Source organism: Bombina bombina, unplaced genomic scaffold, assembly GCF_027579735.1.
Source record: "Bombina bombina isolate aBomBom1 unplaced genomic scaffold, aBomBom1.pri scaffold_1182, whole genome shotgun sequence".
Classification (NCBI taxonomy): domain Eukaryota; kingdom Metazoa; phylum Chordata; class Amphibia; order Anura; family Bombinatoridae; genus Bombina; species Bombina bombina.
In genome coordinates this window covers 34711-57369 of record NW_026510744.1, presented here as the reverse complement: position 1 = coordinate 57369, position 22659 = coordinate 34711, and the positions used below count along the sequence as shown (strand labels likewise).

General features: G+C 34.6%; 1 protein-coding gene across 1 annotated transcript in view; it reads left to right on the top strand.

The window, feature by feature from the left end:
• Positions 1 to 3367: 3367 nt before the first annotated feature.
• LOC128643355 (hepatocyte nuclear factor 4-beta-like) overlaps positions 3368 to 22659 on the top strand; it is a gene marked incomplete at its 3' end in the record, with an annotated part of 31335 nt that continues 12043 nt past the window's right edge. Inside the window, exon 1 of the mRNA XM_053696285.1 lies at positions 3368 to 3851. Within this exon, the coding sequence (XP_053552260.1) occupies positions 3737 to 3851 (115 nt within the window). The remainder of the gene's footprint in view (positions 3852 to 22659) is intronic.

Below are 22659 nucleotides of genomic sequence, written 5' to 3'. Positions count from 1 at the left end.
ATGTTAAGATTTAGGGCCCAATTCTCTGAAGCACTCCCCTGAGGTGAGATTCTCTCTAAAAAAAAGTCCACACAATTTGTTATGTATTTCCTTAATTTTTTTTAGCAGTGCCAGTCACTCCCTGTTACATTCACTTTTACCTGCTATATTCTGCATTTCAGAGAGCTTAAATGGACATTAAACCCACATGTTTTCTTTCATAATTCAGAAAGAGCAGTCAATTTTAAACAACTTTCCAAATTACTTTTATTATTTAATTTGCTTTGTTCTCTTGATATCCTTTGTTTAAAAACATATCTAAATGTGCTCAGTAGCTGTTAATTGTTGGCTGCACCTAGATTCCTTGTGTTATTGGGTCACCCATGAGCATTGCTATTTCTTTAATAAAGAATACTTAAAGAATTAAGCCAATGAAATAATAGAAGTAAATTGGAATGTTGCTCAAAATTGAATTCTCTATCTGAATAATGAAAGAAAAATTTTAGGTTTAATGTCCCTTTAAAGTGTGCCACTGTGTGCTATCTGTACAGTTACAAAATATAATTATATATTCTATTAATTTAGCAATTTAAAGTAAATACTGTTGCCACCAACATTAACAGTAAAAGGTCCATTTGCTCTAATTACATTGGATTAAATAACAACTAGGCCACCAACCATCCCCAGTCTGTGGTGCAGGCGATCGCAGAAAACAGCATTTTAATGGCGATTCCCCTGCATGACAAAAAGGGCTCGTCATGCGCCTGTGGGCTGAGATGTGAATGACAAGCTATAGTTCATCATGCAAATAGAAGGGGTTAATTACTTTTTATGGGAAGCACTGACTGGGAAGGGTTCAGTTCCCTTTTTTTAGACAATCGAGGGAGGTCTGATTATTTGAAAGGCCAGAGTAATATTGCACTCAAGGCCAACAAATTTTAGCGAATCAGGCGCATATCCATGAACTGTATAATATTTCTACATATTAGATTATTTGCTTTAGCATTAATTATTTTAATAATTTATTCTATTTCTTATCATGGATCCCTATTAGTTTCACAAGTGTTATAAAGTCCTATATTATTTGTTATCATGTCTTTGGCCTGCTTGAGGTTTAATTTTTGCTTATTCTGCATGAACATAAAAATAGTTACCTTTTACAAATCAAAACAAAGTATAACCATAGCAAACAAACTAATGTTATTGCCATGACTTCATGCTCCTAGACACAAAAGCAAATTAACTTGAAAGGTCCAAACATTTTATTCAAAAGGTTATGATTGGACACAGAATATACTTTTAAATTGTCAATAATCAATTTAAATGGTTAAAAATGTTTGTATTGCAAGGGGTGAGTTGTGTTGTGCTTGAACGCAATCTAAAATGTTGCTGAAAATGTAGTGCTTTTTTAGACCTGAAGTAAAGCATCTTTATTAATAGTAAAGCAGAGAACTACATGAATCACTCCACTACTTATGCGCAATCAGATCAGTGCACCATCAGCTCAGTGCACGAGAAATTTCATTCATGAATTTTACTGCACACTCCCATAGAAGTCTATTGTGTGAGAGATTTAGCGCACTTGCATTATCCAACATGGAGATGATAGCGCACTCTAGACTATTACTTGATTGCTGGGTTCAGTGTCCCTTTAAGCAGACAGAATCTATTACACTGAACAGCTGTGCTAAAGTTGAAGGGACAGTTTACTCAAAAATGGTCTCCCCTTTAACTTGTTCCCAATGATCCACTTTACCTGCTGGAGTGTATTAAATTGTTTACAAGTATTTCGATTACCCTTATATTGGCATATGAAATAGTTTATTTAGCCTGTGGTATTCCCACCCATCCTGAAAGATTTTGGTCTCGAGGCCAAGTTGTGTAAACACAGCCAGTAGAAGACATTACACTTCCAGTGGGTTATAGAAGAGATAAGGTAATACAATGTTAATTTCCCATTGTTCTCTCCAAGTATTAGTGATTGGTTAATGGACAGATATAAGATAAAGAAGCAGGTAAATTTACACAATATGATACAGTAATGAGATCTGATTATACCTACAAGCTATACCAATTTTATTAGGTTGTGGCTTCAAAACACAAAATTGGCTAATTCATATACACAAATAAGCCTTAAAAAAGCAAATCTCATACATTTTATCTCTGCAGCTGGTAAAAAAAATAATTAAAAACACATTAAGGGAAAAACTATTTTATAGTATACTGTCCCTTTAACTGTGCAAGCAAGGACTTTATAATTACAGATAGAGTATTAGCTAGATAGCTTTAATCTCATAATCTGACATCCCACATATTAACAGGTCCTTTTGTTACAGCATTATTTCTTAATTTATTTATAGCCGGCTACATAAGATATTGTTTGTATCTGACTGCTTGATATTATACAAACCAAGTACAATGTTTCACATCTAGATACATGATTCACAGCGGTATTATTCACACACTTATGCTATATATTGATATCTAGAGGGTTTAAGTGTTTTTGAACGTGTATGATTGAATAGTTAAACCAATAAAGATAAAGTAAGAATGATAAAAAAATCGTTCCTGTATTATTCATTGAAAGTTTTCCTATATAATTGTAGGGGTAAAGCACTCTTTTTATGTTACACACTTTGTAACTCATTTTTTTATAAGTCTCTTTAGTACCATATTGCCCCCCTAACAGATGCTTGTTGATTACAAAATTATTTGGCACCTATAGATACTTACCATTAGTATTACTTTACCTACTATATTGTTACTGTTGTTATATGCACTCTAAAGCCCAATGGCATCCATTAATCACCCCTTTAAATTGTAGCTTTTCAGCCCCAACTGCTGCAGCCCACCGGGAAATTTGCTGGTATCCTGGTAGGCCAATCCGGCCTTGGCATTAATACAATAATAAAATGCCCTAATGCATTATAACATTTTTGTGCTAGCATTTCCCTTAAAACCCCTCATATAAGCTCAAATATAAACTATAATTTAGATCTGCTAATTGTCATTTCATTGTTTTCTTAATTTAAGAGATACTAATAAAAAAAATCATCACTTTTTCATTTTGAAATTGCATTCCAGCTTTTCTTATGTGCTATTAAACCTAACATTCACTTGCTAAATGTATTATGCTATTTAATTTTGATTTAAGAATATAAATAAAATATGTATAACTATTTAATATGAACATGTCATTTTGAAAATCTAAGAACAATGTAAAATTGTCTAATTTTGGCACTTTGATATTTAAGGATCCATAATACAGAAGATTTTTGAAAAACACAATTTAATGTCCTTAATAAACAGTGAAACTTTAATTCAAACTACAAAGTTAATTATCCATTCTCTTTTTTTTTCTAGATTAATTTCATTATTGTCTTCGATGTTTCTGAATTCTCTGCTTTATGGGAAAAACCTTAGCGTGATATACTTTTTAATGCTGTTTACCCAAGGATTGCCGTATTGTGCAGGGGTGAGGATGGAATCTGAGTTGGTTTAGTCAAGGCCTTATCTGCATTGTATAATCATAACATGACACATAATTATTGTAGGTGGCTGGGACTTTCAGGTGAGGGAGCGTCTCTCTCTGTCTCTTTTTCTCTCTCACTCTTCAGTCTTTCTGTAGCACAGCTGACTGCTGTAGGCATTGATTTCCCATTTGTGGTGCCTTATGCTCCCCTTTCCAGGGTGTAATGACCAGGGTGATTGACAGCTGGGACTGTTTGGTTTGACCTGTTGCTGTTGACAGATAATAATGAAGCTCTATGAAACTATAATGGACATGGATATGCCAAACTACGCTGAGACATTGGACTCTTCTTACACCATGCTGGAATTTGACACCATTAGAGTTCTTCCAAGCAATGCAGGTGAGATTTTGTAACTTTCAGGTATAGATAAATATAAACTCTATAAGCAGAACCTTCTGAATACTCTCTAACTTCTGGCAGGCTCCTGTATGTGGCACTTTGTACCAGTCACTCTGTAAAATGCGATGTATTGGTTGCCATAAAAATGCCCATTTATGTGTTCTTACAATATAAATTAATTGGATTGTATAATATGACAAATCAGTACTATGCTTTATTTATGGATAAGTTAAAAGCTTTCAACGCAAGTTATATTTTAATTAAAATTATGTGGTTTCTGATCTACTTACTGAGTCAGAACAGACACAGATGTTTGATTTAAAATATTATATAGAAAAAGCATAAGTTATTAAATTGAGATAATTTACTTAACCCTAACAGATATCATTTAGAATATTAATGCTATTATTGTAACTATATCAGATTCTATCTAATATAGGTTTATTTGTGATTTGTGACTGTTTTAGTCAGTCTGGTAAGTGACTGTTTTATCTGTGACATAAATGCTTTGAACTGTCCTTGAACTCTGTAACTACTAAGCATATTTTAACTGTTTGATAAAAGGTACATATAACTCTTCCAAAAGCCTGAATTAAGATAAAAATAAAATAGGAACTGAAACATAAAATAAAAACTAGGACTGGGTAAATAATCAAAATGCATTTTTAAGAAGTGGGCCATTTACCAAATTAATTTACAGATAGATTCTTGACTTATTTTTAAGGAGGACAGAAAGTCAGAAGCCTAACCCTGTGTTAATAGATTTTCATGACACTTTTATATTGTGGCATAAAGCTACTTGTTACAGTTCTTTTATGATAAGGCAATGAAAAGTATTTAACCACAATAAATAATACAATTTTATCAAAAAGAAAACAACTTTTGTATTGAATAAAACATGCACATAAAAACATGTACACAAAATATATAAATATTTGAGTATATATATATATATATATATATATAGAGAGAGAGAGAGAGAGAGAGAGAGATGTTTTAGGATGTAGCATTTAATAATATATATATAGTAATGTGTGAATAAAGTTTTGCATTGTAAATGTGAACATTAGATTCACTAACTAAATTTCTTTGAACATAATCACATTTTAGGTGCAGTGATTTTGTGTTTATGTGTTTGCCCACAAGTGACTTTTGGTACATTCTCACAATGTGAAGGTCATTTGTTTTGTGTGAATTACACTTGTATCAGTTATGTATTTTATTTTTTTATCATAACTTTTTAACTTCATTACCAATTGTATAACTTAATTCACGTTTCAAATCTTTTTAATAGATTAAATAATGCTTATTTGTTGTATAGAAAATGTTTACAGGAATTATTAGTGATTGAATTACACTATCACAAAGAGGTATGTTGGGATTTTGAGATTAACCTTGTGCAATAGGTAATTTTCTAATTCTATAGATTCTAACACGTTCCTGTTTTCATTAGTTAAGTAAATGCATGAAATGTCTTACTGTAGGCAAATTTGCTAAAGCATAGATGCAGTGAGCATGCTTTGCTTCCTTTAGAGATCGATAGATAGATAGAGAGAGAGAGAGAGAGACAGAGAGAGAGAGAGACAGAGAGAGAGACAGAGAGAGAGAGAGAGAGAGAGAGAGAGAGAGACAGAGAGAGAGACAGAGAGAGAGAGAGAGAGAGAGAGATGCATATATATGTCCCTTTGAATTGTAAACAGTTTTAGTAATACATTTTACCGTGCACATAAATTGATAGCCCATGCTTAGTGTGTGTATATCATCAGTGCCAGCACACAGAGCAGACTCAGTCAGAGATTTAGAAAAACTTAACTAATGATTTATCTTCAAACATCTACTTAGACTTAAATGGTGATTTTCTGTTTCAAGCCATTGGATAAGTGTTTCTGAAAGGACTGTATTTGACTCCTATGTTTGGTAAAGAGACATACTCTGCAGCCCTAGAATACAGGGCAGGACATGTAATGGTACATTTTGAGGGTATCAAGTGGTCACTATCTACCCTGTTGCCCATCTTTATTCCGTAATTCCATTACTGAATTTACTCAACAGAGGACGCTGGTGCAATATTGTTTTGGGCAACCCCAAGGGTAACTCAGTAGTAAGCAATAGAAATAATGTAGATAGATATAGCTTCAGAAGCTATTTGAAAACCCACCTATTCAGAAAGGCTTACTGTCTCTACTCAGTTTTTCATCCTAACTAAAATAAATCTTGAACTGCCATGACAATAAATGTGACAAGCTAGCCCAAACGTTATGCCTCTGCTCCCTCAACCTCTAGACTGCAAGCTCTTCGGAGCAGGGCCCTCCTCATTCTGTACTAGTTTTGTTTAGTCTGTTATGTATTTGTATCTAATCACAAACCCTTGTAATTCTATACCTCTATCTCTGTACCCAGCGCTAATAAAGTTTGCAGCGCTATACAATTAAATCAAAATAATAATAATAATATAATTCTCTGCACCATTGGTAGTTCCCCCCTGAATAGTTCTACATGCTTGCTGAGATCCACAAACACAAATCAGTTGTGCTCTATTTAACAGTATGTAAGTAAATGAAAGTTCTAAACGAAAAAGCCTCTAAAATCCAGCAATTTTGAAGAAAAAAAATAATTGTAGAAATAGTTATTGTAATACATAATAAAATAATTGAATAACACACAAAATATACCTATGGATACAAAAATTTTAATATTTTTGCAAATCTTTATCAAACTCATAAAAATGAACAGCAAATCAATGCACCGGGTTTAAGAATCATTTAGAGTGAGTTTAAAAGTGACTATTTAAAATAAACAACAATGGCAATGACAAAATAATATTATATACATTTATGTAAACATTCCGATTCCTGCAGAAAAATAAGTATTATTTTGCTTATATGTTTTAATGTTATAAAAAATAAGGTTTATATTAGAAGCAGCATTTTATTATTTAAACTGTAACAATAAGTACAGTAATACAATCAATTAATGATAATGTATTTTTTATACATAGATAATATTTCCTCCTTCTACTAATCTTTATTATTTCACAATTTTAGTGGTTTCATATATCATAGTATAGATTAATAGATAGATAGATAGATAGATAGATAGATAGATAGATAGATAGATAGATACATAGATAGATAGATAGATAGATAGATAGATAGATAGATAGATAGATAGATAGATAGATAGAAATGTGAATATAAATATATATATTGTGGCACCTAAATCTTCCACAATTTGCATTACAACTGCAGAATTATATAATAACATCTAATTTTGTGAACTGGTTTCAGATTAATTTCCAGCAGTTTACAGATTAGATCAATTATTACTGTATTTAATATTTTGTTTATATTGTATGCAATTTACATTGTGTTTTCAGGGAGGAGCTATGTAAACCATTGTGGGTGTGGTCAGTACTCCAGTAACCTGATATTTAATTGTTCTGCTGCTATGTGTCCCTGAATTTTCTTTTTAAAAAGATCACAACTGTGTTATTGCAACACTCACTGAGACATATTAATTTACTAACATAATTGGCAGATATGACTGACAGCTAGCATTAAAAAAAGGTTACAAGACAAACAAAAATACATTTAAAGGGGGGGCGGAGTCTAGCAGGGCTCCAGGATGGCCGCATCTCTCTAGAGCTCCGTGAAACAGAGCAAAAAGTAATATCATAACTTTGGACTACCACCACGCAAGGTTTTATTTCTAAGTCCTAAAGTCATATGGAGTAAAGAGGAGCACTATGGATTCTTGAGACACATCGTGAGATACCTGTTACGCCATTAACTAAGGAGAGGAGAAGCTCTGACAGGCGCCATTTTATCTAGGCCGCAAACACATAAAAATATCGGCCGATTGCAGACAGTGTAATGGAAAAGAGCCACCGAATCGCAGTATTCTCTGTTTCCATTAAAGCCTGACCCATACCTCATGTAATGTTTAAGCTCATTCTCCTATGAGTAATCACACTGTGGGAAGCTGGATCGCTGTGACCTGAGAGAGCTAATACTTCCCAACACCCGGTACTGGAGTAATCTAAGAGCAGACACCGTTCTGCAATTTACAAACTTTCCACCTCTGTTGCCCATTCCTGTCTCCCAATATGGATACGCAGCTATGCTATGACACTGTCAACCTTGTGTTTGCGTGGCTAGAAAAGAAGATGAGCGAGCAGTTTGCCGATCTCACTCAGTCACTACACGATGTGTGCGTGCGGCCTGATGATGACACCTTAGTTCAAGAGACAGAAGAGTTCCAGCAGTGTAACACCCTACCTACCTCTCCCTGGATACTTCCTACCTTCGTCATGCCTGAGCGAGATATCCAAGAGGTAGAGATACTTGCTATGGGAATGACTAAACGACACTCAGGTGAGATGGCCACAGCGCCTGTAAGAAAAAGAGCTATGGACCCTCTTTCGCTTCCCAACCCTACCGCAGCTCTCTTACTCCTCTCCCTGGCCCACAGACAAAAGGCTAACCGACTGGATACTTCCTACTTCTTTTGGCTACTCGCCCTCATACAACACCGGAGGCTACAGGGACTTATGCGACCAGCCAACGATCTCATTTGTCCTGACCAATGGCGCCCACGGGCTGGTATCGGGTAAAATCGAGATAATTCACAAAGCCACAGTACGAGCTGTACCAGGGGTTTCCGGTCTTGTACTGACTCTTTAACTTTAATTCTCTCGTGGTTCTGCCTTATAAGCTTAGGTAACAATACATACGGCTGATGACTCACCTTCACATTCTCCTGAAACAGCAGCCGTACTGCAAAGAGGCCGAAGTAACCCAGCTCCATAGAACTTACATTCCATCTTGAGCTACATAACATCAGTCGATAATTAAGTAAAACTTGGTAACTGCCTGGTATCCTTCATCTTACCGCAGTCCAAAGTCCCCTTACTGTTATGCTGGACGTCTCTCTCTATAACTTCATTGGTTCATTCCCTATTATGTTATAGTAAAACTTGCTGATGTTCATAATATTTCATGCAAGGAGCCCTAGACATGTTTAATTTGTATATATAACTATTGGGCTTTAAGCTTACTTCTCTGGTTAACCACTTTTTAACTTACTGCATATAATATGAACTTTACATTGAGGACTCTATGCTCAGTTAACATTATGATTGAAGCTTTTAGCATTTGGAAGCTGCATACCAAATTCCATACAACTGGAGAATATTTGCACACCATGCTTTAGTACTAACTATAACTATACTGATGTAACAAACTCAATATTAATATGTGCTGGCATTAATTATACCCATTAGGTCCTAGCTGCTATTAATTATGGTCAGCAACAGCAGCTTGCATATTTTGTCTGAGCTATATTTAACGTCAACTGTATATGCATCTTCTCAGATTTTTTTTTTTTATAAGGGATTCTTAGAGTAAGCTCTAGATACTTTAAAACAATAGTAGTACTTATAACTTTTCCAGTGACTTAATGCTTACAGCTAATTAGCAGTATACTTGGCTGTTTGTTATAACCCATTTTTCCCATATACTCCTCTTGGAACTCTTGTAGAACAGCATTACCCATACACACTCACACCAGAAATACAGTTTAATGGTACATCCCGCATTCCCTCACTACACTAATAAGTTAATTGTCTGGGCATAATGTACTTTCTTATGGAACCATTACTTCATAGATCCCTCAGGTCTCTCCTCTCCTACCTTGCTCTCATAAACCGTGTTGTTATTTATGTACCTCCTAAGCTGTATTTTTATATCAGTTTATGACAGGCTTAGATAGGTATTTATATAGACCTTAGAGTGAGTAGACTAGAGAGTTGCCTTTCCCTGTTTTATATCCAACAGATTCAGTGGCCTAGGAGTCCCCTAAGACTGATATCCTAACTGGCTCCGCCCCCCCTCCCCCATCTTATAGCGGCTATGGCCCGCTGAATCCTCCTCTCCCCCAAAAAAATAAACACCGTTAATAATCCCCCATTTTGCCCCAACTTGTCCTGATCAGACAAACCATTCTGAAGTTTAAACAGCATTCTGGGATCATTATTTTTATTTAATATGCTACAGGTTAAAAATGAGGTCTTCTAGCTGTGTTCCAGGTACCTTTAACTGCTGCACTTGAACGTCTTCTCATCTTTACCTTGTATGTCATGAGTTTTATGATCCACATGAGAGATATACTGCCTTTTCCATGTTAGAATTCACATTTTTTGTTGTTGAACTTGTTGTTCTGTGACTTAAAAGCCCTCATTGGCAAGTATTTATCGAGACCGTAGATCACACTCAGTATTTATAATGGTAATAATTGTATCCTTATTCTCTAGATTAATTCTGTTCTCTGTATTCGAAATGCATAGACACTCCTGTCAAATCTATTCTGTACCTGGACATATTTTCTTGTTCTGCTGTTATCACCTTGTACCTCAATAAAAAATTATTTAAAAAAAAAAAAAATACATTTAAAAAATTATGTTTATAGTAGTAAGCAACAGAAAAGCATATTTAAAAGGACATAATGAAACAGTCCATACAATGTTATAATGTATTAAGAGCATTGTTTGTTATTTTGCAGTTGCTTGAATAGAATGATGTGTTTTTCTGTGAATTTAAATTCTTTCTATGAGTAAAAGTTAGCTCTGTTCCAGTAGTGCACTTGAGGAGGAGTGGCATATGTGCATCAATTATTGGCTGTTTTCAGCTCAGAATAGGCAGTGTATAGCAAGGGTTAAACACAACATTCAATCAATCAATAGTGAAATAATGTTAGTTTATTATATTATTGTTCATTTATCTTCCATTAAATGGGCATTAAACCCAAAATGTGTATTTCATTATTCAGATAGAGCAAAACATTTTAAACAAAGCTCCAATTTTCTTCTATTATAGTTGCACTTTGTATCATTTGTTAAAGAGGTAAAAAGGCACTAATGGGAGCTAGCTAAATACATTGGTTGAGCCAATTATAGAGAGGTATATATGTGCAGCCACCAATCAGCACTAGCTCTCAGTAGTGCACTGCTACTAATGAGCCTACCCAGATATGCCTTTAAACAAAGTATACCAAGAGAGCAAATCAAATTAGATAATAGAAGTGCATTGGAAAGTTGTTTCATTTTTACATTCGTATTCCACAATCCCTACTTCTGGTATAAAGTTTGTTTAATATGCTTTTCTTTTGGAAGTTAAACAGTTACATCAGGATGTGGTTCTCTGTGCTCACTTTAAGAGGAACAACATTTTTGTGATTTAGTGGCATTGCAAAACTAGATGTAACAGTAAGCAATGTGCTACTAGGGTCAGATTTGTCTTGTACTATTTGTTTTGCTGTTAATCAGTTACTGTCTCCCCTTGTACCATGCTGTTTGGAAAATAATGTGTTTGTCTTGGGTAATTACCCTGGTTTACAACTTGGGAACACAGTGAGAAAAATATATTACAAAGTAAGGTCAGGCACAGATTTGAGGTGACTAAACCAGACTTAATTACGTTTGGAAAAAATGTCTCCTATTCCAACCCATAAGAATATCCATGTGAAAATATCATATACATGTTGTAATAAGTTTTTGTTTATTTTTCAAACACATTTCAATCCGTTAGTAGAACAGCCATTCTAATTAGTAGTAAATGATATAACAGGAAAATCTATTTTAAACAATGGAAGACGGATGTGTAGCACTAGCTTTTTAAGTGGCTTTCACGGATTTTTTTTAATTTTGGGGGGGGCAGTAAAACTGCATCCTCTGTCCACATTTATCATTGCAAAACTTTATAATTGTGTTGCCCCTCCCACTGCTCTAGCGCAAACATTTACCCATGATCAGGGCTTTTCAATCATCCAGGATGATTTCATAAGCAGACTGCTGCTTCTTAAAGTGATAGTAAACACTGTCAGCAATGAACAGTGCATTGAAACCTATTCACTGTACAAATGCCAATAAACATAGTTTTGTATAAAAACGTACACAAAAAATTGTTTTGATAATTAAACCTCGCATAAATTCATGCAAATGGCTTGTGTAAAATTCCTTGTTTTTTAAAGGGATATGCTTCTTTGGCAAAAAAAATTCTTGAAATAAGTTAAACAGTATATTAAATCAAAATAAACATAAAAAGTATCTGATTGCGTTAAAAACAACAAACAACAAACTTGTTTTCTTAAAAAATGAGCACTTAGAAATTCTGGGTGTAGCACTACCTATATTAAAATAAGGGAGCAGACATGTTGGATACTTAAAGGACCAGTCAACACAGTAGATTTGCATAATCAACAAATGCAAGATAACAAGACAATGCAATAACACTTAGATTGAACTTCAAATGAGTAGTAGATTTTTTTTCTGACAATTTTAAAAGTTATGTCTATTTCCACTCCCCCTGTACCATGTGACAGCCATTCACAAATGCATACACGTACCATGTGACAGCCATCAGCCATTCACAAATGCATACACGCTTATTCTTGCACATGCTCAGTAGGAGCTGGTGACTCAAACAGTTTAAATATAAACATAATGTGCACATTTTGTTATTGGAAGTAAATTGAAAACTTGTTTAAAATGGCATGCTCTATCTCACGGGTGTCAAACACAAGGCCCGCGGGCCGAATCCGGCCCACCAGACCTCGTCATGTGGCCCGTGTAGCCGCCGCCGGCCGCCAGCCTTCACCTTTTATTCTCGCTTTTTTTTTTTTGACACAAGAAAGCCGCATCTTCAGCGCATGCACGGCAGCCTACAAGCCAGCCCTCTAGCGGTGCCGGCCGTTCTACACAGGAAACCTCCACTTTACATGCATTCACACTTGTTTTTATATTGAGCGCATGCCATCCTGTGATGTGACAGATCCAACGGCTGCCTGAACCCTTCTCTCCTGTACTGTAAGTACATATGATGTATGTGGGAGGGGGTCTGCTTATTAGGGGGGGTCTGCTTATTATTCTGCTTAAGAGTCTGAGCGGTAAACTTTAGATATACTGACCACTTCCGTGTCACTTTACAGTGGTATAACGTATCAGAGTGCTCTTGTGCTGTAGCAATCCGCAAAACAGCATGGAGGTTATCAAAGCTGGTAAAGGTTAAGTTCTGTTCTTTAAAGTCAGAAAAGCGTCGATTGAATTCATCAATCAGCCGATTCACTTTGGTACCATGCCGTTTTGCGGATTGCTACAGCACAAGACCTAACGCCAGACATCGATGGACTGACCTCAGGAAAACGATGTCAGCCATCTAGTCAGAAAAGTTAAAAAAAAGTTAATGCCTTGTGTTTGCCATATGTGTAATAAACAGTGTTTGGCAATATTTGTATGTTTAAAAAAAATAATAATTACTGTCTGTTACCAAAAATCATTTTTCAATAAATTGTACAATAATTGTACATTTGAATATCTACTTGCCATTATTCTACAGTAATAATTGAATGCAGTGACAATAATTTATGATAATAAAGAGTGGACACATAGTCCTACAGATACAACCGGCCCTTTGAGGGTGACCAAACTGCTGATGCGGCCCACGATGAATTTGAGTTTGACACCCCTGCTCTATCTGAATAATGAAAGTTTGATTTTGAGCATGGGCATGAACCTGACTTCCTGTTTTTCTAGCATTTACCGAACAGTAACCAAGCTTATATTGCTGTAGAAGATTTATGACATTAAGCTATAAAGCCTTCATGTAGAGACAAAATGTAAGAAAAAGACTTCCAGCTGCTATATATCAAATGTGACTTTTATTATTTTTGCATTGGGTCCAAACAAGCAACGTTTTAGCTTAGAACATGCCCTTATTCATGCTTATTCAATACTAACATTTTACACACTTTAAAAGTCTAAACAGGGAACCAAAATTACATTAATATACAAAAGCCTCACCAAGTAGACACATAACTTACATAAAACACCTAATACAAAAAATCCTTTTGTTTTTTTTTTCTCATATATTAAAATACTTTTTTTAAATTGTAATTCAAATGGAATAAAACCATATTTGGCTATCATACATTACTATTACCAAGCACAATAAATTCAAACTGTCAACAATTGTTTTACCAAAATACAGACCAATCATATTCACAATTGAACCCCTTTGTATACAGAGTATCTGCTATAATCTGGAAACCCAATTGACTAATATTGTGACCCATTCAATTGCATTTCCAGATTAAAGAAGAGCTTAAAGGGATATTCCAGCCACAATTGGAAACCACATGAATGCATTTCAGTATTGAACAGAAGCCATTTTGTAATAACATATAACATATTAGCAAAAATGCTTCTAATAAAAGCTATAGCTGTTTCAAAAGAGTATTTACATATGCAACGTGCAGCAGCATTTTATACACAGTACTTGCTCAGAGAGCCTTAGGTGCTTGTACCATCTGGTAATGATTTAATTTGTTAATTGCTTACATGACACAAGCCCCAGTGATGATCTGAGCAGCTGCAGTATTTAAAATGTGGGTACAGTGACAATATCTAGCTATGCTTCACATGCACGTGCAGAGAAAAATGTTAACACTAAAGCAATGATAACTTTTACTAGAAGCATTTTTGCCAATACATTTATATTGCAAATATGTTTCTATTCAAAGATGTAATTAAAGGGACATTATACACTCATTTTTTCTTTGCATAAATGTTTTGTAGATGATCTATTTATAAAGCCCATAAAGGTGTTTTTTTTTTTACATAAATGTATAGTTTTGCTTATTTTTAAATAGCATTGCTCTGATTTTCAGACTCCTAACCAAGCCCCAAAGTTTGATGTGAATACCGTCAGCTACCTACTCCAGCTTGCTCCTGTTTGTGTAAAGGGTCTTTTCATATGCAAAAGAAGGGGGAGGGGGGGGAGTGTCTTATTTCTCACTTGCAGTGGGCTTTCCAGCTAGCTTTTCAACAGAGCTAAACTGAGAGCTTCTAAGTAAGTTTTTAAACATTTTTATACTGGATTTTTATATCAGTATCTGTGCATCTTATTCTTTATAGTAGGGTCTATTACATGCAGTTATATGAAAATGAGTGTATAGTGTCCCTTTAATCTATGTGCATTTACATTTTGACTGGAATGTCCCTTTAAGATGCCCAGGAGGGGAGATGATATGGAATCCTTATTGAAAAAGAGAAAAATGCATTAGATTTACCATTTGGATTACTTGTTAATAGTAATTTATGATAGCCAAATATGGGTTTATTCAATTTTGATTACATTTGGAATAAGTATTTTAATATATAGGGAAATATGTTCAAAACTTTTTTTTTTTTGTATTAGGTAAATAAAGTTTCCACTAGGGGTGTTGTTCGTAAATTTTGTGTACACACACAATATGTTTGTCCACTTGGTGGGGCTATCGTATAATATTGTGATTTTGGTGCCCTGTGAAGACTATTTAAAGGGACAGTCTAATCAAAATTAAACTTTCAGGATTCAGATAGGTCATGTCATTTTAAACAACTTTTCAATTTACTTTTATCATCAAATTTGGTATTCTTAGTTGAAAGCTAAATTAAAGTGGCTCATGTGCTAATTTCTAAGCCCTTGAAGGCCACTTCTTATCTGAATGCATTTGACACTTTTTCACAGCTAGAGGGCGTTAGTTTGTGTGTGCCACATAGATAACATTGTGCTCACACCCATGGAGTTACTTATTAGAGGGCACTGATTGGAAAAAATGCTAGTCTGAGATAAGGGAGTAGTCTGCAGAGGCTTAGATACAAGGTAATCACAGAGGTAAAAAGTGTATTAATATAACTGTGTTGGTTATGCAAAACTTGGAAATGGGTAATAAAGGGATTATCTATATTTTTAAACAATAGAAAATTCTATAGTAGACTATCCCTTCAAGTATGTAAAATGTTAGTATTGAATAAGCATGAATAAGGGCATGTTCTAGTCTCGAAACGTTCTTGTTTTGGCCGTATGCAAAAACAATAAAAGCCACGTTTGATATATAACAGCTGGAAGTTTTTTATACATATTGGATTGTTGGGCTTGGTCAGTCCTTTCTGGATACTTCTACTCATTTGTGCTGTCTTCAGGCTTATCTTTAGTGACTTCATGCAGAGACCCCAGCCCATTGTGGAGCAGGAAGTAACAGAACCTGCACAAATGAAGTTTAAAAAAAAAAAGAAATAAAAGGTAAAATCCTTTTTAAATGATAAATAATACATATAGTAACCATTTCTATTAAGTATAACCCACTGCTAACTACTTATTTATTACAATAGTGAAATAAACTGTTTTATATCCCTCTAATGCTGATGCATGCTGCATGTTCCATAGCTCTCCATTGTATTGCTCCCACACCCCTAAAGAAAGAAGCAAGATGAAGTGCATCTACATTCAAGGAAAAAAAATATTTTACGTGGGGGATAGCTGCACACATTTAATTGAGTTTGTAACCTATAAAAACATCTAGTGCAAATCTTTAAACCAAATTAAGATTTTTGTTGTGTATTCCCCCATAGAGGTCAATGGAGAAAAAAAAGTTGAAAAAATCTAACACCCTACTCTTGCACAAACCTGATTGCATATTCCCGTGTGCTAACCCAACATGAAAGTATGAATATTTCAAATACCAATGTTCTTCACATAGCAGAATATTCTCTATTTATTCACAAATACATACTTCTGTATATATCTGATGTTTTTTGGTAAATTATCTATCTATCTATCTATCTATCTATCTATCTATCTATCTATCATCTATATATATATCTATATATATATATATATATATATATATACAGTATATATATATATATAGATATATGTAGATACATATAAGAATATATATTTATAAATACTTATAACATATTCTGCTATGTGCAGAACATTGGAATGTGAAATATTTACAGTACATACACAGTATAACACTGAATTAAATATGAATATTGTATAAATATGCTTTTACATGTTTTCATCTACTTAAAGGGACAGTCAACACCAGAATTTTTGTTGTCTAAAAGGAAAGATAATCCCTTTATTACCCATTCCCCAGTTTTGCACAACCAACACAGTTATAATAATACATGTTTTACCTCTGTAATTATCTTGTATCTAAGCTTCTGCTGACTGCCCCTTATTTCAGTTCTTTTGACAGACATGCAGTTTAGCCAATCAGTGCTCAGTCCTAGGTCACTTTACATGCATGAGCTCAATGTTATCTATATGAAACATGTGAACTAATGCCCTCTAGTGGTCAAAATGTATTCAGATTAGAGGCAGTCTTCAAGGTCTAAGACATTAGCATATGAACCTCCAAGTTTTAGCTTTCAACTAAGAATACCAAGAGAACAAAGCAAAATTGGTGATAAAAGTAAATTGGGAAGTTGTTTAAAATTGCATGCCCTATTTAAATCATGAAAGTTTTTTTTGGACTTGACTGTCCCTTTAACTGCAAAGGGCTCCAATGCAATTATCCATATGTCCATATAGGTATATATATGTATTTGTGTTTATATATGTATATATGTCTGTAAAACATATATACACATATAAATACATCTCTACACACATATAAACATATATATATATATATATATATATATATATATATATATATATATATATATATATATATATCTATATTAAAGCCCTTTGCCTGCCTCTTTTTTTCTAACACCTGAGATCTCAAATCTTTGAGCTCTCATAACATTTTTGTGCGATTTTTTTAAATTAATCTTTATCACACAGTCTTATAATGTTTGTTGTAACTGTACATTGTAATGTATTTTTGACAAGTGTTTTGTGACACTTTTTTGTTTTGCAAAAAATTTAACCAGAGCTCTGAAGGCACTCTATTCCGACGTGTGTTAACTTCAACTGCAGTTAAGCAATTGCGTTTGTTTTCAACTTGTAATATGAGCGCTACATTCGACGCTCGCAAACACTTGTCATAAACCCCTTTTCGCTCGAGCGTAACTGTTAGCACGCCACTCATAATCTTGCCCATTATCAATAACAATAATTTTTATATAAATTTGTAAATACCTATACACTATTTGCCAATTATAAAGAACATTCTGATGTCTACATTGAGGATGTTTACAAGTTTAATAGTTTAAAGGTGAGATTTGAGCAATGTGTTTAATATAAATTAAAGTGATAGTCTTATTAACTGAGCATGTGTAAGAACTTTAACATTGGAAAAAAGCAAACAGGCAAGAAAGAGGGCAGAATGGATTTTCAAAATTGAAGACAATTGGATTACAACATTCTTGAAAAGGCTTCCAAAATTTGTTTGAAAAGTGTATTCTGATTGATTAGTAAGCAGTTGTCAAACTGTCGTCATGTAAGGTATTGAGTGTAAATGCTGCTTAAAGGCACTTGAAAAGTTATTAATACATTTGGTATCACATGATGGTTTTAAAATTAGACAACCTGTTATTGTGCTTGGAACAGATTTTATTAATATATAAGAGTATAAGTCACTTTGAGTTTGGTTGCAAGTTCAGGTTTTTTAACCTGTTCTACAGTGGCCCAGCAGAAGGTGTGAATAAAAGACTTAGGGCTAGATTACAAGTGGGGTGGTAGCATTTTTTTTTTCACGACCGTAAAAACTCCGCTACAGTCAAGCTGTTTTTGCATCAGTCGGGTTGCGTTTATATTAAAAGTTCCAAAAAAACGTATTTTGTGCAAGCGTTAACCCAAAAAGCACAAAAATCCTAACTTAATTGTTCACGTGCATGTATTCCCCCATAGAAATCAATGGAGAAAAAAGTAGAAAAAAAACTAACACCCGAGATCGCGCAAACACCATTGCATTTTCAAATTCCCCATAGAGATCAATGGAGAGTAAAACATTTTTGAAAAAAAAAACACCCATCTTGCAAACAACATAGCATATTCACATTAGCAAATGTGAAATATTCACAGTAAATACATAGTCAAAATCTTTATTGAATATGAATATTGCAGATATATGGTTTTGTGTGTGTAAGTTCAAAAATTTCTGTCTTCCAAATTTTTGGCCTGGCTCCTAGAATTTGAACACATTTTCAAGGTTCTTGTTAGAGCATTTTATAATTGCATGATTGCATGGGTTTAACATCTGCAAAGGGATTAGACACATAATTAAAGGTAGTTCCAGAGCCGTAATGCACTACTGGGAGCTACCTGAAGACATCTGATGAGCCAATAACAAAAGACAAATTTGTGTAACCAGTACCACCAATGAACAGCTAGCTCCCAGTGCACTGTAGGTCAATTTAATAATAGAAACACATTTTAAAAGTGCATGTTTTATCTGATTAATTATAGTTTAATTATTACTGTCCTGTCCATTTAAGCGATCAGTATGGGTACATTATACTATTAATATTTATGTGCTTGTTGTGGTGTAGATTGCAGTGGGCAGAGCAATGCAAACCACAAATGCTGCAAAGTGTCCCTGGATTTTTTTTTACTGTTGACAACTATGTCTATAACACTTCAATTCCTTAACTATAATTGTTCTTACCACCCCCTCTGAAAGGCTGTTTAACGTTCTAAAACTCTGTTAGGTGTCCCCTTCAGGGGGTAAGTGTCAGTGCAGGCCAAAGCCTGGGGCCTAGTGTACCACCTGAGGCATATGTAGATTACCTGATAAGGGCCCCTTAGAATGACTCAGACCACGCAGCATTATGATCGAAAGCCAATTCTGTTTATTTCACAGTGCAAGCCTTTCTTATAGCAAACTACTAATACAGTGTTATTGCACTGGTCCTTTAAATAAGAAAATTACAATTTTCTATTGCTCCGTCTACGCACTGAGCTCTGATTTTACAGACAAATATAAGATAATGAGATATTCTTATTATCTAAAATTCAACCCATTGCAATCAACTGTGTTTTGAAAGCATAAAATTGACAATACATTAATAGCAACACCTTGTCACAGTGGACTGTCCCTTTAAGGACTAACCATTCATCACGTAAATTACATATGTATATCCTAACCATAATTTAGGCTGCTTGTATGATTTACCACACAAATTTCACCTCTGTACTGTAGCATGCCCTGCAGATTAATTAACTTGCAACAAAAACGGACGCACTTTTAAATAAACTTTCAATTACAGCTTATAACTATATGTCATTGGGTGCACCAACTCTGTGCACAGACCTTACAAATACAACATATGTTAACCCATTAATCATACCAGAAACAGTTTCATATTTACCAGAGCGTGACAAAAAATCACACACACCATCGCACTTTCAAAGCCGTTACTTCACTTACAAAAACAATATCATATCTTTACATGCCGCCACACAATTATCACTTAAAACAACAACTGCATATGAATACCACATACTAAAAACATGCTGGTGACTTTGAAATACAGTTACATAAAATAACATTACCAAATATCTTCTAAAAACGTCTGATTTCCCAGCAGAGAAACAGAAGGAAACATTATTACGATACAGACACACAAGTTCATTTCATCTCGCATACCAAAGATTCACTCCCTTTTTTCCTTTCTCAGAAAAGCATCTATTTCATAGTGTACGACATACATATATATATATATATATATATAAAAAAAACTCTAGATTAACTTTTCACCACGTCCAAAATGTATTTTTTTCTGAAACCCCGCAAAATGGCCATTTTTTGCATGGCTTGAGACAATCATTTTCAAATAATACATTCTGTTTTTGGTTTAAAGTAAATCTGTTACACTCATACCACAGTGAGAACCTACAGACCATCACACATTATGCATCTCAATATACACAATTTCATTTTTGTTACTGCAAGCAAACAAAAAAAATCTTACAAACGAAGCTGCTGTAACAGGTTTCTTTTTTTCTTTTGATCTATGTGCGCGCTCAGTGGTGGCCCCCCTTCTTTGCCTGCTACATTCTTTAACACAGAGATTTCTCTATTTATCACACAGAAATACTCACTGACAGTGTTTTAAAAATATTTCTGTCTTTTGCAGAAACTATTAACTCTTCTTTTCTTTTACCTTATACATGTAATTTTCTCTGTGCATTCTTATCAATAAGCAGTTCCCAATTCTCAACACAATAATAGCCACAATAATAACATGCACAGCCACTTAATATTTTCTACGCACAGCATAAAAAAACACAAACAAAGCAAAGCAAGCATCAGATATCAGCATGAGCTTCAGGTGGGTAACAAAACTCTATTATGGGAATGAATATGGGAAACTTCAACACACGTGAGACTCACTCACTGCCAAGTTGCCCGGGGGACCTTATCTTAAAAAATCCTCCCGTCGACTGGCATACATATATTACTTGCGCGTTTATCACAGACAGGACTCACAATACCTGTCGTGTCCCAGCACAGGACTGATTACCTGTCTGGAGGGGTATCACAACTGCGGCAGGACTATAACCTCCGCAAACCTGTGCTTCAACCACAGGAACCCCTTTAACCCTTTATCATATTATTAACACCTATTACCAGACTAAATTTAGGTTCAAATTCACAGAAAGAAAGCATGGTAGAAGCACTCATAGTTACTCCCTGCGAATCCCACTGTCCTGACGCCAAAACTGTTAGGTGTCCCCTTCAGGGGGTAAGTGTCAGTGCAGGCCAAAGCCTGGGGCCTAGTGTACCACCTGAGGCATATGTAGATTACCTGATAAGGGCCCCTTAGAATGACTCAGACCACGCAGCATTATGATCGAAAGCCAATTCTGTTTATTTCACAGTGCAAGCCTTTCTTATAGTAACATACAGGGTTAAGGGGATGACACGTTAGGACCGCGTCATCTTACACAGTTATACAGAGCAATTTACAAGGAAAAACTGGAACATGAGTTTCTCATAACAATAATTACATGGTCATAACAAACTACCATCTGCGGAGACAACAAGGTCGCTGGACCATCTTATTGATAGAACATTCTTCTGGGCGTGCGGCCAGGGACTTTCTACAAGGCTAACCGGGTAAGGAAAATACAATAGCAAGCATATATTTCTCACTACAGAATGAACCATTATAATAAAAGTATAATCATTACAAAATGGCTGTGGGGAACAAGATGGCTGCCGTCAGGTTCATATTACCCCTAACATTAAGGACAACATGACTATGACTACTTACTTTTTTCATTTTCTAGTTCCACCTTTTTACATAAGTGCAGATAGCTCTTGTCTTACAATGGGTTACTTTTCATAGATTTACAATAACAACCACTACAGCATTGACAGCATCAGTACCTATATCCATGAGGCATAAGCTAATTACATATTGCACTTTATGTGAACGCTATATGAAAGCATAAATTATAAGCAATACATAGTTATCTGAACTGTATGAGAAGTTATTGACATTTTGAAGTTGACAAGTTGAAGAGACCTTGAATTTAAAGAGACAGTATTTTGACATTTACAGGGAGTGTAGAATTATTAGGCAAGTTGTATTTTTGAGGATTAATTTTATTATTGAACAACAACCATGTTCTCAATGAACCCAAAAAACTAATTAATATCAAAGCTGAATAGTTTTGGAAGTAGTTTTTAGTTTGTTTTTAGTTATAGCTATTTTAGGGGGATATCTGTGTGTGCAGGTGACTATTACTGTGCATAATTATTAGGCAACTTAACAAAAAACAAATATATACCCATTTCAATTTTTTATTTTTACCAGTGAAACCAATATAACATCTCAACATTCACAAATATACATTTCTGACATTCAAAAACAAAACAAAAACAAATCAGTGACCAATATAGCCACCTTTCTTTGCAAGGACACTCAAAAGCCTGCCATCCATGGATTCTGTCAGTGTTTTGATCTGTTCACCATCAACATTGCGTGCAGCAGCAACCACAGCCTCCCAGACACTGTTCAGAGAGGTGT